The sequence below is a fragment of the Mytilus californianus genome, unplaced genomic scaffold, assembly GCF_021869535.1.
Source record: "Mytilus californianus isolate M0D057914Y unplaced genomic scaffold, xbMytCali1.0.p SCAF_5, whole genome shotgun sequence".
NCBI classification, from domain to species: domain Eukaryota; kingdom Metazoa; phylum Mollusca; class Bivalvia; order Mytilida; family Mytilidae; genus Mytilus; species Mytilus californianus.
In genome coordinates, this window is record NW_026262701.1 from 17,725,441 (window position 1) to 17,742,029 (window position 16,589).

The 16,589-nt window shown below is 32.1% G+C and overlaps 1 protein-coding gene across 1 annotated transcript in view; it reads left to right on the plus strand.

The window, feature by feature from the left end:
• Nucleotides 1-8: 8 nt before the first annotated feature.
• LOC127701065 (centromere protein N-like) overlaps nt 9-16,589 on the plus strand; it is a 35,444-nt gene continuing 18,863 nt past the window's right edge. Inside the window, exons 1-6 of the mRNA XM_052204858.1 lie at nt 9-230; nt 4,651-4,699; nt 6,500-6,559; nt 7,297-7,382; nt 8,434-8,610; nt 15,626-15,727. Coding sequence (XP_052060818.1) covers nt 72-230; nt 4,651-4,699; nt 6,500-6,559; nt 7,297-7,382; nt 8,434-8,610; nt 15,626-15,727 — 633 coding nt within the window. The 5' untranslated portion in view covers nt 9-71. The remainder of the gene's footprint in view (nt 231-4,650; nt 4,700-6,499; nt 6,560-7,296; nt 7,383-8,433; nt 8,611-15,625; nt 15,728-16,589) is intronic.

A 16,589-nucleotide genomic window follows, 5' to 3' on the forward strand; every position in this document is an offset into this window, starting at 1 on the left:
CACATTGATGAAAGCCAAAGCGGCAATTTTGACAGACACGAAAGTTATTTTTTTCATTTTCTGTCATAACAATGCAAAAACAACTTTTGGGTCATGTCGTATCGAGAACCAGAACAAAAGATCTAAAACCAATTCTAGAACGTTGGGGCTGGCTGGAACAAGAAGTAGAACAGATTGATCTTAGTAAAACAAAAAGAGAGATCACGAATTCCCTTATTGAAGTTTGCAATGTAAGAACAAAATGTATGAAAAGCTGTACAATCTCAGAATCAAATGTTTTTATTTTTTGTTTCATTGTTTAAAGAATACACTCCTCGCTGTACAATTAATATGAGGCAGGCATTACCTGTGAAAGGGGACGAAGTCTACATAAGTTTTTTTTTTTTAATTCAAACATATTTTAAGTCCTAAATCTGTTAAAAAAGAAACGGAAATACCGTAACGTTACCGATTTTGGTTCTGTTGTTAGGGATTTTAGTTGTGACGTTATTTTAGTTATGACGTCATATTCAATGTAAACAAAGAAACGCTATCATCAGGTAACGTTTTTTCATATCAAAGAATAATTAGAAATGAAATTGTTATTGTGTTCCTTCCTATATTTTACTGGATTGATAAATATATATTTCACTCAAAGTCTCATGACAAACGAGACCGGAAGAAGGAAGTAGATTTCTGCGCAAATGCGGGAATTAAAAAAAGTTACAAAAAAAAAGTTAACGATTTTGAGTTCATTAGTACAATGAAAATTTCGGGAAATTTTCCTGATTTTTTTTTTTTCTTTTTTTTTTATTGATTTTTCTACTGTAATTGGGGACTTCGTCCCCTTACTAACAATTCTTTTGCAGCAAACTCTGAAAGTTGAGAAAATAATGATAAGATGCAGGTGCTAGTGGCATAGATGTGCTACATACACCTTTATATCGCTATTTATTCCTATCCAGATAAGTTCTAGAATTACACAACTTTTCATACCAGTTGAAGCTATCTGGGGCCTTGTAAGTCCAAATAATTATGAGGTCTGACGTCATAATTATTTGGACTTACAAGGCCCCAGATGTCATAATTATTTGGACTTGCAAGGCCCCAGATCGGTATCTCGAATGACTGAATAACACCGTTATTGTCCAAATAACACTTGTAATGACCAAATAACACTTGAAATTTTAATATTAGCACATATTGGTGACTTTTAAACTTTGATTAATAAATAATAGTATATTATTAATGTATTTTATAACTTAAAAATGATTTACAGAAAGCAGGTAAGTTCATAAAGATTATTTGAAATATAGTGTGTACATCCATTGTGGCGACCAAGGAAATCACAATGGTCGCCTTGTTGGATGACCAGGATGTACACCCTGTACACACTAAATTTAAAACGATCTTTATAAACTTACCTGCTTTCTGTTAATCATTTTTAAGTTATAAATTACACTTAAAATATAATATTATTTAATAATCAATATTTAAAAGTCCCCAATATGTGCTAATATTAAAATTTCAAGTGTTATTCGGTCATTACAAGTGTTATTTTGATAATAACGGTGTTATTAGGTCATTCGTGTTACCCGGCCCCAGATAGCTTCAACTGGTATGAAAAGTTGTGTAATTTTAGACCGGTCTTGAAAGGCTATTTTAATTTTTTTTGTGATGCCTTTGTCACAGAAAAAAAATTAAAATAGCCTTTCAAGACGTCATAATTATTTGGACTAGGGCCTTGTTTAAACACATCAGACAAAGTATTTTCAATGACTCCAATTTGTCTTTTAAAAATTGCTTCTTACACTATTAAAATTTTAAAATATCCGCTTTCCAAACTTTTTCCTCCCTCAGATCATTGCTGATAACCTTTGTTTTGTTCTGCTTGACCTCAGCAGGAAGTACCTAAGTAACTGCTTTTCCCGGCTTGGACTAAATAGTGATAAGGTGTATTGCAGTACCATGATTTCCTGAGAACTCCCAAGAACTGAATATTGACCCGAGAACGGATAGATTTTAACCAAAAACTATTATTTTATATGGTGTTATACTGCTTTAATAGATATTAAAGTATATAATATTAAGATACAAGTCGTTTTTATTTAATAAAAGTACAGTTTCACTTCATGAATTCAATTTGTGTGTCTTGTATGCTAGTTCTGTGTGGATAAAAATATGGCAGATGTGAATATTTAAAAGGTGGATAACTCTATTCGATCTAAATAAAAGTATAGAAAGTATTAATAATTTTTTTTTTAAATTCAAGTTTTCCAAATATGTATTTACCTTTTAAATTTCCATTACTAAAGAAACCAATCCTTCAGAACTGTTTTACTCTTTTATTTAGATACAGTTATCTATCCTTTGAATAATTTAAGTAGGCCATATTGTTATGCAAAGAACTTGTATACAAGAAACACAAAATCGATTTTTTGAAGTGAAATTATACTTATTATACTTATTTTTTAGTAAAAATGACTTATATTTCAAAATTATATAAATATCTATAACAGCAGTATAAAACCATATGCAATCTGTAACTGTTTTATATGTTCTAATGATACATGTATATTGAACTATCATGACTATACGATTGTGTTGATATGTTGTATGTTTGCTTTTTTTTTTTTTTTTTTCTCTTATTATTTTTTTACTTGTATTGTATATGCAGGCCATTCATTAGGAGGCAGTACCCGATACTTTTACCCTCCTATGCTACAGATAAGTACCGCCTGAATTCAGAAATTTTTATATAAGATGTTCATTGAATATATTGAAAAGTACCACCTTCAAATAGGAATGTACCGGTCAACATGAAAGATAATGAAACCCCTGTATATGAGGGCCTCAGGGAAGATTAGTAATTGTAACTAACTGTGTTTACCCTCTTTAAATAAAGAATTTATTATTATTATTATTATTATTATATTATTATTATTGTTATAATTATAGAATAAAGTTTTCGGGTAACATTTATCAGTTCTTGGGTCACTATTCAGTTCTTTGGAGTTCTTGGAAAATCGTGGTAACTGCTACATTGTTAATCCCTTTTGGGATTCTGAGTCAGGAGCAATTTTCTGATTTGACCGCCTTAAAACCAAGTTTTACTGTGTGTATTGCTATGTGTTTGTTTATTCCATATTGGCTAGTGGTATAGGGGGAGAGTTAAGATCTCTAAAACATGTATAATTCCGACACATTGTCCCAAGGGAACGAATTTACCTCTGGCCTTTGTTAGTCTTGTATGTTTTTTTAATTTTGGTTCATTGATATGTTTCAGAGTGTGACATCACTGAACTAGTAATACTATACATTATTGTTTAGGGGCCAGCTGAAGCTTGCCTCCAGGTGCAGGATATTCTCACTGTGTTGAAGACCAATTGGTGGTCTTGGGCTGTTTTCTGCTCTTTGGTTGGTTTGTTGTCTCTTTGACACATTCCCTGTTTCCATTCTCAATTTTACTATATACTGAACCCACCCCCACTGAAAAATGTTAATTTTCTGTCTATTTTCCGATTTTAAAACGACCTTGAGAGGTGAACATTGACCAGACTGTTTTTCTTTGTCATTCAAGTATTACCCTATAGTTACAGCAGTCCATTCATGCTAACTGGGAGTATATTGGCCTTAAGTGTCTTGCTGGGGAATTGTTATTGTCAAGTCAGGTCTGCCTAAATGTCCGTTTTTACGGATTTTTGACAAAACGGTGACCTAGATTCTACAGACTAGATTCCTATTGGCCATATTATACCTTGCTGTGTTCCTGGACCACCTATGCATGCATTTATGATAATAGTTTATACCTACAGTCACTACCAGTTACGTAGTGGCCATCAAAAGATACCCACCCCCACCTGATTTTGGCTACTTTTCACGTTTTTCTGATTTTGAACTCTTAAACGGCTTTCAAAGTGCCATATTTTCATGAACAGACATCTGAGAAGAGTTTATGGACCATGAACTGCTTGGTTGAAGTCCCTGCTATCATGACAGTTCAGCTGGGGCAGTTCAAAAAAGGTATGGAGGGTCATACGGGCCATCAAAGAATGGTTGTCGCCATCACGCCTACAGGCGGGATTGGGGGCTAAAGGGTTAAGCACAGCTTAAAAAAATAAAATTGTTCAGAAAAGCCCTTTTTCTCAAGTCTATATATAGCAAGCAGTCAGTATAACAAGTTGGCTGACTTTATAAGAAGGAAATTGCGCACTTAGACCTCCAACATGGTGAAAAAGGGAAGTAACTCTTGCTCAATTTGTGTCAACCAAAACCTTTCTGTATCCAAACTCTTATCTTTTGTGTGCTTACTGGTGTAAGATATTTCCAGAAATATCCAAAAATAAGTTACAATTCCATCAGGGATGAGGATGACCTACTTCTTTTTCCAAACATTAAGCAGTTTTTCCAAGATCCTGAATTCAATTTCGGAGAGAATAGAATAAATCTTCAAACAGAACGCAGTAAAATTTGACCAACCTGAATTTCCGGAACATTCAATTTATGTTATCTGGAAATGTAGGTCCGAGTTTGATCTGAAGAATTATTTTATACTCTGCACCGTTAAATACACGAACATAACTGTCACCACTGAATTACAAAAGATGGGAAATATCGAAATGTATTACTGAAGTATATTATTATATAAGTCCATATTGTGTGTAATTTCAGCAAAAAGAGGGCTTATCAAGAGATGTATGTGGAGAATTGGATCTGATTTGTAAGTTAAAATTATTGAGACGAGAAATAGCAGGGGATTATAATTGAGATATTCATGATATTCTGTCATCATGGTCATATATAACTTTAGAATACATGTACATTTTGTACATGTTACATTAAACTTAAAGGATTCATTTCACCTATTTTTATTATATGACACATTGAAAATACTGGGTAACCTGTCTAAATAGTTTTTATTTGGATCTGAAGATTAAGATTTATGTGTGAAATATAATTGACAGAGGTGTTCATTATACAGATTGAATTACTGTAAATTCAGAAATTATTGCGATTTTGGAAGAATTAACAAAAATGCGAGATTTATTATTGCGATTTCACATTATATGTCTCAGATATCAGAATGCCAGTTCTTATTATTGCGATACTCACTCAGTCGCATTATTCGCATTAATAAAAACCTCGCAATAATTTCTGAATTTACAGTATAAGAAATTATTTATTGCATGTTCTGGTATACACATTCAATTCACAAGCAATACTTGTGTTCTTGACCATCTTTATGTAGTGGGATATATAGCTTATATATCATGTTACTTATTGTATATATAGGGACAATAAAAAATCATATGTCAAAGAAAAACACATAATACCATGGAAAAACGATGAAAAGGCAAAGAACAGTCTACAAAATTCTAAGCAAAAAAATATTGATTGATTGGTGTTTAAAGCCACTTTCAACACTAATGTGCTATTTCGTGGCGGTCAGTTTTTATGAGTGGAGGAAGCCAGAGTGCCTGGTGAGAACCACCAACCTTCAGTATCAAAAAAATAAGGACTGAGCAAGAGTCTACAATCACTGCACAGAAAAATGAAGACTAAGCAACAGTCAACATATAATCCAAATATTTAAAAAGTTGAAATATTATATATAATACAAAGTTGTTTCAAACTTGATACTTCTGAATGCCTTGTAGAATTTTAATGATACACAAAACTTCATATTTTTGTCGTCTACCACCAGAGAGTATGCATCAGTAAGGTTGAAATGACTCTTATTAAGGTCAAGGTCACAAACTTGTTCAACTTTACATCCATAAAGGCCTTGTTCAAATAAATTCTTGTCAGACTCAAAACCTCACAAAGTCATAAACATGATAAAGGGTATTGATGATACTTTATATGATTGTTGCCCACCATCAAAGGGTGTGTCACAAGGTGTGAATGTCTGTCTGCAAGATCATGGCATAATGTTTGCTCAAACTGGCAAATATAGTAAGCTTTTTATTAAGTGGTAGTCAGCTTTATTTCATTTTTTTGTAATGTTTTTTTTTTATTTATTAACTATTTATATATTTAAACATTTTATATTTTTAAATAATGTTTTCTGGTTTTCAATCTTTTAAATGAAAAAAGATTTGTGTTTTAAAAAGTGACTCAAAAGGCTGTGAAGTATAGAAATGATTGTTTCAAATGATTAATACCATTACCATAATCATGGACATGAAATGTTTCCAGTGTTCAGATTTAAATAAGAAAATGTGGTATGATTGCCAATGAGGCAACTCTCCACCAGGGACCAAATGATGTAGAAGTTAACAACTATAGGTCACTGTACGGCCTTCAACAATGAGCAAACTCCATAATACATAACAAGCTATAAACAGCCCTGAAATGACAGATGTAAAACAGTTCAAACGAGAAAACTAATGGCTTGATTTATGTTCGAAACAATAAACAAAAAACATATATAACATACAGCAACAAACCACAACCACTGAATTAATGCAGGATCATGACTTATTGTTTAAAATATTTTTTTGTTTTTTGTCTATTGAAGGTACACAAGAGTATTCAACAAAGAAACAATGGAGTGTGTTTTTAATGGAGAAAGATGATGGTAATATTATTTAAAGTTTAAATTTTCTTAACATAAACTTAAGTCAAGTGTTTTAAAAAAACTTTAAACTTAATTAGTTTATAAATTTCTGAAAACAAAGTTCTAAGATTTCTAGAAATGTAAGCCTGATTTAAGTCTTGCATTCAAGTATTAATTCTATGTTTTGTCTCTAAAAATGGAAGTCTCATTCTATACTTTGGATTGACATCTTATTTCAACTACCTGCATGAAAAGTCTTCCTTATCAGCCCCTTTATGACAGAATACCCATAATTACACATGAGAAGTCTTGCCACTTGCTGCTAATTAGAATTGTTTAAACTTTTCTGAGGGGATTCTGTTGGAAATATTTGAGTGGTTTTTTTTCATATTTAAATAAAAAGTTCAAAGAAAATAGAAAAATCAGTGAACCATGAAAAATTAAAAAAAAGTTTATTGTAGAATTTGTAAATTACTATAGATATTGTGCATTGCATTTTGCAATTTTACAGTTAGAAAGGTTTTCTTTTTCTAAAAGTTGTAAAGATGTATATTTCAGAACTTGATACAAATGTTTATTTGAAAAAATCTGGATTCTATTTCTTGCCGATTAAGGGGTACAGAACACATGAGAGAGTTAACTCTTAAAAGATCAGCTTAACATTTTAATCACATGCTATAACTTCTGATCTGATTGAAGTTCCCATTTGGTAGACCTTTAGAAAATGTTGTGAAAATATTTTCTGTTTTTCTTTTTAGAACATTATATAAGTGACAGCAATTTATCCAATCCCTTGAAACTGAAGAAGAAGCTGAAGAGTGAAATAACAGTATTTTTTGAGAGAGTATGTGTGTATATTCCAGGAAAAAAAATGTATGTGGGGTTGGACAACAATTTGTTATACCCTTTCACCCATAATTCTTTTTATGCCCCACCTACGATAGTAAAGGGGCATTATGTTTTTTCGGTCTGTGTGTCTTCCTTTGTTCGTCTGTCTGTTCTGCTTCAGGTTAAAGCTTTTGGTCAAAGTAGTATTTGATGAAGTTGAAGTCCAATGAATTTGAAACTTAGATCTAATGTTCCCGATAATATGATCTTTCTAATTTCAATGCCAAATTAGAGTCTATTACCTGCACTAAAAATATCATTTGGTGAGAAAGCCTCCCATATATTTTCCATAAAAATAACTTTAAAGCTTATAGGTAGCAATATGATCAGTTGATCATGTTGTTAAATTTCTCTACCATGAGTGAAAAGTACTTTCTAGATCTTACTTGAATTATGTAAAAGATCTTACTTTAATTCTGTAATAGAAATATAAAAAGCAGTGTTTGATGCAATATTTACCAAGCCACAAGTCACTCACGTTTTGGCATCTGCTTAGTATAATAATTACAGTTCTTCTCAATGTAGATTTCACAGTGCCCATCAACAACCTGTAAAACTTTCTATGGTTGGTTTAAGTTGATTGTTTAGTAAACTGTTTTCTTTACCATTGTTTACAGAAAAAAAGAATTTCTAATCAAAAGAGAAAATGTGAAGACAAATGTTGATTAAATGTTTGGTTAATAGAATATTCAATTTGTATAAATGCTATTGCAATTTTACATAATACTTTTTCATGCCTAGTCTGTCTTTAAAAGTTACCTGTTTTTAGTATGCCCCGTTTGTAAATACTTTCACATTTTGTTCAACAGGTCAACTTACTTTAACCTGTTTTTATTAAATTTTGACACTATATAAATGTTGTATTAATATTGTAATATAATAATTAAAAGATATTAGATAATTTAGACTTTTTTATCTAAGAAACAGGGTCAGTAAAAGGATGTGTGTGCATATTATGTGCGCATGGTGCAGCTGTTTATTTGTATTGTTTAATATTTTTTTTACAGGAGAATGTTGTATCTGTAAGAATGTTAAATGGTGTGTTGTGGATGAGGGTGTACATACAGAGCGGTCCTAGAAACATGTACCGTAGCAGTGATACAGTCTACATTATATATTATCCTCGGACTCAGTATATCCTCCTCAGTAGATATAAAAAATCAGTTGAAAGCTATTTGATACAGGTGATTACACAAGACAAAGCTGGTATCATAGATAATTCTAAGGTCACAAGGTTGACCCCAACTAATATAAACTAAATACATCATCCTCAAGGATGTGAAATTGTGGTAACCACCTGTAGAGGCTATTTTTTTGCTCTTTAAGAATCGGTATCCGGGATTATTTTGTTTTGTAGATCCTACAATATTTTGGTGAAGAAGTAACATAGTGATCCTTCATCTGTCATTGGCTGTGTAAATATTTAGGTTCAGTCTCTGGTTAAAGTTTTTTGTCGAGCCTGTGACTTTTGTCGCAGAAAGCTGGACATAGGGATAGTGATCCGGCGGCGGCGTTAGCTAACTTCTTAAAAGCTTTATATTTTAGAAGGTGGAAGACCTGGATGCTTCATACTTTGTATATAGATGCCTCATGTTACGAAGTTTCCGTCAGTCACATGTCCAATGTCCTTGACCTCATTTTCATGGTTCAGCGACTACTTGGAAAAAAAGTTCAGATTTTTTGGAATGTTAAATTCTCTCTTATTATAAGTAATAGGATAACTATATTTGGTATGTGCGTACCTTGCAAGGTCCTCATGCCCGTCAGATAGTTTTCACTTGACCTCGACCTCATTTCATGGATCAGTGAACAAGGTTAAGTTTTCGTGGTCAAGTCCATATCTGAGATACTATAAGCAATAGGTCTACTATATTTGGTGTATGTAATGATAGTAAGGGGTACATGTCCAACTGGCAGGTGTCATCTGACCTTGACCTCATTTTCATGGTTCAGTAGTCATAGTTTAGTTTTGTGTTTTGGTCTGTTTTTCTAATACTGTATGCAATAGGTCAACTGTATTTGGTGTATGGAAATATTGTACCATGTTCATGTCAGTCTGGCAAGTTTTATTTGACCTTGACCTCATTTTCATGGTTCATTGCTCAATGTTAAGTTTTTGTGTTTTGGTCTGTTTTTCTAATACTGTATGCAGTAGGTCAACTATATTTGGTGTATGGAAATATTTAATTATGTACATGTCAGTCTGGCAGGTTTTATTTGACCTTGACCTCATTTTCATGGTTCATTGCTTATGTTAAGTTTTTGTGTTTTGGTCTGCTTTTCTTACACTTTAAGCAATGTCAACTATATTTGGTGTATGGAATGATTGTAAGGTGTACATGTCTAGCTGGCAGGTGTCATTTGACCTTGACCTCATTTTCATGGTTCAGTGGCAGTGTTCTCCCCAGGATTTTTGGATAGCACCAGGGTAACGCGTGCGGACAGCTTGGTGAAATATTTCATACAATCAGTTGTGTCGCATCGCGTCGCTTAGCTCTATTTCTAGTTACTGTAGTTTTTATGTCTCTTGTTTTGTTTTAATACTGTGGTACTGTGTTATTTAGATATTGAGTCAGAAAATTATTGGAAAAAAAAGAAGTAAATCAAAAAACAGTTTGTATACTTTAATATTTTTTAAAAATAAATAAATAATGATTCATATTCATCTGAATTTAAAGTAATTAAATCTTTTATAAAATCCAAAATCAATGAAAATAAAATATCATTCAAAAGAGAACAAAAATGTTTAATTTAAAAAAACTTTCTAGTTTCTAGAAAGAAAGTTGTTGAATGTGAAAGGATTCCTGTCATAAGAAGATATAAAATTAACAAAAATAATTGCAAATATTTTTTTATTTTTTGAACCAGTTTCTATCTTAGATTTTAATAAAAAGAAATTTTTCATAAATTTTAGAACATTTTGCCATAGATTTCATGTAAATATTAACCTTTCTTGTCTTTGGTGATAATCAAACATAGATACAGACTAAATACTGCACTGAAATTTAAATCTTTATTTGTCATGAACCATTTAAAAAGAATTCCTAAATCTATAAATTTATCTTTGATCTATAGATCTATAAGTAACCATATTCAATGTCAACAACTAAGTCTCCCTATTTTCCCGCCTAAATGACAGGAAGTAGATATAAATAGATTTAACATGTGCTTATGGATAAAATTTGCAAGATTACTTCTGTTATTTATTAATTATGGATATAGATATCCAGTTTGAAGGTACAGTCATGCATTTTATTTATAAAATAGAATAGATTGCAATTAATTGTAAATAAACTTGAATATTCTACGTGAACTAACTGGGTCATGTGATATGTACAGACAGATACTACAGTTTGAAACCCGACTATCATGCAATAACTATGTCATAATTAAAGATAATATTGGCCATGGTTTAATCAGAGACATATAATACTATAATATAAGAATTGAGAATGTCAATTATACGTAATGAGCCACCTTTATGATGTACAAAAAATGTACCTATCAGGTCAAGACGCTGTTTGTGTACAAAGTATTTGCCGGCATGTCACAGGTCAGTGCTTGAGTGAAGCCATAAAATAGTTATCTGTGATCATAAAGTTATGAACTCTTAATTAAAACACAAAAGAATCATGTTACAAGTGTTAATTACATCGATTTTAATCCAATCAACAAGGTTAACCTCATAAGGTAATCGATCACGTGGTGTAAACAATCCGTGTTGAACTGGTTTGAACTGGTCAAATTTCACCTGGAATTTTATACCGCACGGAAAAGATTTAACAAGTCGTTTAAAACTTTACCGATTTACGATTTTTTTACTGAAAATTTTAGCACCACGGAGAAAAATTATACATCACGGTAAGAACGATACCACCACGGTAAAAAATTATACATCGCAGGCCCGCGGTCCTTTAAGGGCCTGGGGAGAACACTTGAGTGGTCAAAGTTAGATTTTGAGTTTTGGTCTTTTTTTCTAATACTATATGCAATAGGTCAACTATATTTGGTGTATGGAATTATTTTATAATCTTTATGTCAGTTGCACAGTTTTTATTTGACCTTGACCTCATTTTCACAGTTCATTGCTCAGTGTTAAGTTTGTGTGTTTTGGTCTGTTTTTCTTAAACTATAAGTAATAGGTCAACTATATTTGTTGTATGGAAGAATTGTTAGCTGTACATGCCTGCCTGGCATGGTACATCTGACCTTGACCTCATTTCCATGGTTCATTGGTCAATGTTTAGTTTTCTTGGTTAATGTTAAGTTTATGTGACAGTTGTAAGAAAGCTTTATATTTAGGACTATCAACATAATATCAATGATTAGTAAAGAAGGCGAGACATTTCAGCGTGTACACTCTTGTTTTAGACATCAATAAATTCGTAAAACCTTCATGGAATTATACAAAACTTTGACAGAAGCTTTTTTTGATCAGAAGACAGTATCAAGAGTAAAATTTTGAAGATATTTTTTTTTTCATTTTTCCATGTTTAACTGAGAAATGAACTTAGTTTTTTAGCTCACCTGGCCCAAAGGGCCAAGTGAGCTTTTCTCATCACTTGGCGTCCGTCGTCGTTAACTTTTACAAAAATCTTCTCCTCTGAAACTACTTGGCCAAATTAAACTTAACTTTAAACTGTAAACAGCAATAATGTTCAGCAAAGTAAGATCTACAAATAAGTCAACTTGACCAAAATGGTCAGTTGACCCCTTTAGGAGTTATTGCCCTTTATAGTCAATTTTTAACCATTTTTCGTAAATTTTTGTAATCTTTTACAAAAATCTGCTCCTCTGAAACTACTAAGACAAATTTAACCAAACTTGTCCACAATCATCATTAGGGTATCTAGTTTAAAAAATGTGTCTGATGACCCCGCCCGCGAACCAAGATGGCCGACATGGCTAAAAAATAGTACATAGGGTAAAATGCAGTTTTTGGCTCATATCTCTGAAACCAAAGCATTTAGAGCAAATCTGACAGGATAAAATTGTTCATTATGTCAAGATCTATCTGCCCTGAAATTTTCAGACCAATCAGGCAACACGTTGTTGGGTTGCTGCCCCTGAATTGGTAATTTTAAGAAAATTTTGAAGCTTTTGGTTTTTATCTTGAATATTATTATAGATAGAGATAAACTGTAAACAGCAATAATGTACAGCAAAGTAAGACCTACAAATAAGTCAACATGACCAAAATTGTCAATTGACCCCTTAAGGAGTTATTGCCCTTTAAAATCAATTTTTAACAATTTTCATAAATTTTGTAAATTTTTACAAAATAATTTCAACTGAAACTACTGGGCCAAGTTCATTATAGATAGAGATAATTGTAAGCATCAAGAATGTTCAGTAAAGTAAGATCTACAAACACATCACCATCACCAAAACACAATTCTGTCATGAATCCATCTGTGTCCTTTGTTTAATATGCACATAGACCAAGGTGAGCGACATAGTTTGCAGTTAACATTATATTAAGATACACTTTTAACCTTCAAGTAGTTTTACAAAACTGGAACAAAAGCTTTTTAATGATCAAAAGACTGTATCCAAAGCAATATTTTAAATATTTTTGCTCTCATTTTTCGGTATTTTAAAGATAAATTGACTTAGTTTTTTGTGTGCAGTAAACATTGGTTAAAGTTTTTCCGACATCAATTAGTCATTGTAAAAATTTTCAATGAATTTACGAAACTTAGACAGAACCTTCTTCAAGTTCAAGAAATAGCACCAGAAGAAAAAAGATTGTTTTTTTTTTTTATTTGTTCATAGTTTACTAATAAATGAACTTAGTTTTTGGCAGTCAACATTACACTTTTACTGTTCAAATATATTTTACCTTTTTAGCTCACCTGGCCCAAAGGGCCAAGTGAGCTTTTCTCATCACTTGGCGTCCGTCGGCCGTAAACTTTTACAAAAATCTTCTCCTCTGTAACTACTTGGCCAAAATTGACCAAACTTGGCCACAATCATCGTTGGGGTATCTAGTTTAAAAAATATGTCCGGTGACCCCGCCATCCAACCAAGATGGCCGCCATGGCTAATAAACAGCTGCGCCATGAGCGCATGATACGCCCATCGTCTTGTGTGTGAATTTTTATGCAATAAGCATAAATAGTTTCTGACATACGTTGGACATGCAAAAACCCCCGTTTTTTTTTACAAAAAACTCAATATCTCTACAATAAAATTTTGAATCAAAACCAAAAAGTATAAAGATCTTTAGATTAATAGAACTAAGAAGTGTGTAAAATTTTAAGCAATAATCATAAATCGTTTTTGAGATACGGCGCAACATGTGAAAACCCCCCCTTTTAAAAAAAAAAAAATCAATATCTCAAAAATAAAATTTTGAATCAAAACCGAAAAGTATACAGATCTTTAGATTAATATAAATAAGAAGTGTGTAAAATTTTAAGCCAGAATCATAAATCGTTTTTGAGATACGGCGCGACATGTGAAAAACCCCTCCCCCTTTTTTTACAAAATACTCAATAACTCAAAAAATAAAATTTTGAATCATCACCAAAAAGTATACAGTTCTTAAGGTTAATATAACTAAGAAGTGTGTAAAGTTTTAAGTAATAATCATAAACTGTTTTTGAGATACGGTGCGACATGTGAAAAACCCCTCCCCCTTTTTTAACAAAATACTCAATATCTCTAAAATAAAATTTTGAATCATCACCAAAAAGTATACAGATCTTAAGATTAATATAACTAAGAAGTGTGTAAAGTTTTAAGCAATAATCATAAATTGTTTTTGAGATACGGCGCGACATGTGAAAAAAAACACACACCTGTTTTAGTTACTAAGTCCCGTAACTCAAAAAGTTTTAATCTTATTTTCACCAAAAAGTATACAGATCGTTTGACCATCATAAGAAACAACTATGTTAAGTTTCATGAAATTTGGATAAGTCATTCTCAAGTTACGGTGCGACATGTTTACGCGGGACAGACAGACGGACAGACAGACGGACAGACGGACGGACGCCGGACATTTGTATACCATAATACGTCCCGTCAAAAATTTGACGGGCGTATAAAAATAGAGCATAGGTATAAAATGTAGATTTTGGCTTATATCTCCGAAACCAAAGCATTTAGAGCAAATCTAACATGGGGTAAAATTGTTTATCAGGTCAAGATCTATCTGCCCTGAAATTTTCAGATGAATCTGACAACCCGTTGTTGGGTTGCTGCCCCTGAATTGGTAATTTTAAGGAAATTTTGCTGTTTTTGGTTATTATCTTGAATATTATTATAGATAGAGATAAACTGTAAATAGCAATAATGTACAACAAAGTTAGATCTACAAATAAGTCAACATGACCAAAATTGTCAATTGACCCCTTAAGGAGTTATTGCCCTTTATAGTCAATTTTTTACAATTTCATAAATTTTGTAAATTTTTACAAAATATTTTCCACTGTAACTACTGGGCCAAGTTCATTATAGATAGAGATAATTGTAAGCAGCAAGAATGTTCAGTAAAGTAAGATCTACAAACACATCACCATCACCAAAACACAATTTTGTCATGAATCCATCTGTGTCCTTTGTGTAATATGCACATAGACCAAGGTGAGCGACACAGGCTCTTTAGAGCCTCTAGTTTCCTTTTTATACCTGTGGTTTTTGCAGAATTGACTTTTGGGTTGTGGGGAAATGCAAGGCATTTAAATAATCATGTCTTGTATCTTGTTTAAGAATTTTTTGAGGATTGCATGTATGTAGAACTTGAAAATATCTCTATTGTGGTTGCTTGTGGTTTAAAAACGATGCCATTCCCACTTACGTTCCATAAATGATGGAACAGTCCTTAGTATATGAAAGTCGACCTTTTACATATTACAAGTGACAATTTTTTCAACATAGAACTTATTTTTATGTCTTTGGTAAGGCCATATATTGAATTGGAAGGTATTTTTTTATGAGCAGCATTCATTTCTCAGATACTGAGCCACATATGTGTCAGTACTTTTTAAATTGAAAAGGATGCTTACCTAAATAAATGGTGAGTTCTATAAGCTTTTTTTAGCTATTATAAGGCAAAATGTTCTAATTGTAGATTCCTTGTTTTTATTGATATTTATTTTATTATCAAGGCCAAAAAAAAGGCACTTTTAAATGCAACTCATTTTCTAACCAATTTGACTGAGAAAATATTAACCTGCATTTTCTTTTAATTAGAGTATTCAAAATGTAATGGGATGTGACAAGTTGACAAACAGTCTTCTAACTGGTATCCACTATGAGTCACTACTACAGCTGGCATTAGACAGGAAAAGTCAGGTATGTTAAATCAGTTTGTGACTGGTGCACTGTTAGCTTTACTGCCACACCTGGCATTCAACATGAACGTCAGGTATTTTAAGTCATGCATGATTTCTTAATTTCCAAGACAAGTACCAATATAAAAATAAGAAGATGTGGTATGATCACCAATTACGCGACTTCTTCAGAGACCAAATGACGTAGATGTTAGCAACTATATGTTACTGTATGGCCTTCAACCATCAGCAAAATCGATACTCCATAGCAAGCTATAAAAGGCCTTGACATAACAAATGTAAACAATTCAAACGAGAAAACTAAAGGCCAGATTTATGTACAAACAATAAATGAAAAACAAATATGGTATACAGCAACAAAGGACAACCACTGAATGACAGGTTACTGACTTGGGACTGGTACATACACAGTGTTCTCCCCAGGAATTTTGGATAGCATCACATTTGGCGTAAAAAAAAATGTATTTATATTTCTCAATGTCATTTTATGCGTCGCGGCGATGCTCTCTTTCTTTTAAGTTATGTTGATTTTTTTTCAATTCATAACTGAGAATACAATTAAAGTATAACTGTTCTTTTAGTTTATTTCTATAATATTCATTTATAGTTACAGAATTATATTTTTCTTGTTAGAAACTACCAACTAAAAATCTAGTACAAAAGAGAACTTCTTTTATATCAAAAAGGAAAAGAAAGTATCATACATGTGATTCTTCCGGCGGGAGTCAAAATCTCCCGCTTTTCAGACCCTCTTCCGTCACTCCCGTTAAAATTTGAAATCTTCCGCTTTTTGAAAATTTAAACCTCGAAAAATTTTCAGTAGACATTTTTGTTTATAAAATTGATACGGACAGAGAAAAAGT